This window comes from Lipotes vexillifer, unplaced genomic scaffold (genome assembly GCF_000442215.2).
Source record: "Lipotes vexillifer unplaced genomic scaffold, Lipotes_vexillifer_v1.1 scaffold1223, whole genome shotgun sequence".
Classification (NCBI taxonomy): Eukaryota; Metazoa; Chordata; class Mammalia; order Artiodactyla; family Lipotidae; genus Lipotes; species Lipotes vexillifer.
The window spans coordinates 559,147-561,392 of record NW_006795957.1 but is presented as its reverse complement, the minus strand read 5'-3'; the positions used below and the strand labels follow the sequence as shown (position 1 = coordinate 561,392).

The following is a 2,246-nucleotide window of genomic DNA, read 5'->3' as shown; positions in this document are numbered from 1 at the left end:
ACACACACACACACACACACACACACACACACACACACACACACACACATATATATACACACATAATATATAATATAGGTCTCTCTCTCTTTCTCACTATGACTCTATTCTAGGAGACAAAACTCCATAATTTCTTCTCTCAGTGCAAATGGGGGTGGGGTGAGGGGCCTGTCTCCCTGGCACCAGCCTCCTGGGAGTCCAGAGAGGACCTGGGGTGGGTAGGGTAGGGATGGGGTGATGGGGCAACAGGACCACTGCGGAACCTGCCCTGCCCCCACCCGGACAGGGTCCACGTGGAGTACGGAGGATTTGGCTGCCACCACTGGGACCAGGCAGTTACCTGGGAACAGAGAGGAAGACCCACGTGAGGAGCCTGCCACCCCGTGGCCACCCCGTAAAGTTCCTGCCTGCCCTGCCCCAGCCCACCCTCTGCCCCCAGCCCCACCACTCACGGGGAGCCCGGGGACGCCGGCCCTCCTGGGGCAGAGCCATTGGGCATCGGAAGTGGCTCGAGGGCCAGGGCACTGTTGGGGGAGGGGGACATGGGGAGGTCAGTGCCCCCTATGTAACATCAGCTGCCCTGTGAGGCTGCACCATGCTTACCTCTGGCTTCGGGGGAGACCCAAGGACTCTGGGCTCTTCACTCCCTCCGTGGTCTGGGGGGGCTGGTGGGCCCTGGGGGCCGGGACAGAGGTAGCAGGGTCTCTGGTTGCACTGTGGGGGGACCCGTGGGGTTACTGTCACTGACACCCTCCTGGGCACTCTCATCGCTCAGCCCCCTGCTTGTGTAAGCAGGGAAGGAGTGCAGGGCTCAGAGGCGTCCCTCACATCCGAAGACCCCTGGGAGCCGCCCACCGGCAGGAGCAGCTCACGGTTAGCGGGACACGAGCTCTGCACACTCCAGCCCCCTTCTGATCCTACTGGGCCTTCCCACCCCAGGGCTGAGTGCGGGACCCTGGGATCCAGGATCCTCCCTTGTGGCCATGTGTGGGCACAGGCACAGCCCTAGACCTTCAGCTTCCCAAAGCTCTGAGGCAGTGGCACACACCTGGGGGGAGGAGGGTCCTGCAAGGGCCACGTGGATTAGCTCCAGGGCAGGGACAGCCCAGGGACCAGGCTCTACCCACCTCCCCAGATTCTCCCCTTCTTGGCCCCCTAGCGGCTGCTCCCTAGCCAGTTACCTGTCCAAGGAGCTGGGGGCGGAGTGCGTCCCTCTGAGGGTGGCCTGGAGGTCCCCAACACTGACCAAGGCGTGGCAGGGGGCTGTGCGGAGTAGAGTGGCCCAGAGGTGTGAGACTCGGCGAGCTTAACACCAGCCTCGCTCCTCTGAACCAGGTGTGGACAAGGCCAGGGGACAGCTGTGTATGGGAGGGCTGAGGGTGAGGTGGGCAGGATGGGGAGTGGGTAGAGAGCGGCTCACCCGAGGGCTCTGCTACTTTGCTGCCGTCTGTGGCTTCCTGAGGTGCTGAGGAAGGGATGGGATCCTGAGACCTAGGAGGCAAGAGAAGGAGCCTAAGGCGCAGCCCCCACCCCCCGCCACCTGCAGCTGGGGTCGGCGCTGGAGCTTAAGGCAACCAGGCCCTGGGCACCCACCACTAGGCCTCACCTGAGCTGCAGGGTGCTGGGGGCTGCAGGGCCAGCTGGGCTTGGGGCAGGGAGGTCCAGGGGCCCGCTGTGGGGCTCCTGTGGGGCAGGGGGCCCAGAGTGAGGTTCCTTCTCCCTGCAGGCTTGGGGGCCGGTTGGGGCATCCACAGGCACTGGGTCAAAGGTAGCTGTCCAGCTGGGGCCTGGAGAGGGAGAGCAGCGCAGGGGTGAGCACAGAGGCAGACAGCCGGAGGCACCTGACCACGCCCGCCCCGCGCATGCACCCACCCGGAGGCTGGGGGCCGGGGCTGGGATGACAGGTGGGCCCAGCCCTGCCACGGGCCACCCGCCGGTCACCATCCTCGTCGTCCTCATCGTCCTCGTCGTCCTCATCGTCCTCGCTGTCTGTGCTGCCTCCGCTCCTGCCCCAGGGACACCCTGTCAGTCAGCCACTGTGCTGGGCACCCTTCTGACCCCACCGAGGCCAGCCCCAGGCAAACGATGGGAAGGAATCGAAGGGGTGGAGAGGAGAGGGCAGCGGGGAAGAGGCCCAGAGAAAGAGCCCATGTCCCATGGTGGTGGGAAGGCAAGTGGGAACTTGAGCGCCCTCTGGAAAGAGCGTGGCCAGCAGCACAGGGGCGGAAAAGCCCTGCCCAGCCCTC

At 65.0% G+C, this 2,246-nt stretch overlaps 1 protein-coding gene across 1 annotated transcript in view; it reads right to left on the bottom strand.

Annotated features, from left to right (window-relative positions):
* Positions 1-448: 448 nt before the first annotated feature.
* Positions 449-2,246, bottom strand: part of PPP6R1 (protein phosphatase 6 regulatory subunit 1) — a 24,917-nt gene continuing 23,119 nt past the window's right edge. The window contains exons 18-23 of the mRNA XM_007468047.1: positions 1,873-2,006; positions 1,607-1,787; positions 1,421-1,491; positions 1,182-1,263; positions 604-714; positions 449-524 (exon numbers count right to left, since the gene is read on the bottom strand). Coding sequence (XP_007468109.1) covers positions 449-524; positions 604-714; positions 1,182-1,263; positions 1,421-1,491; positions 1,607-1,787; positions 1,873-2,006 — 655 coding nt within the window. The remainder of the gene's footprint in view (positions 525-603; positions 715-1,181; positions 1,264-1,420; positions 1,492-1,606; positions 1,788-1,872; positions 2,007-2,246) is intronic.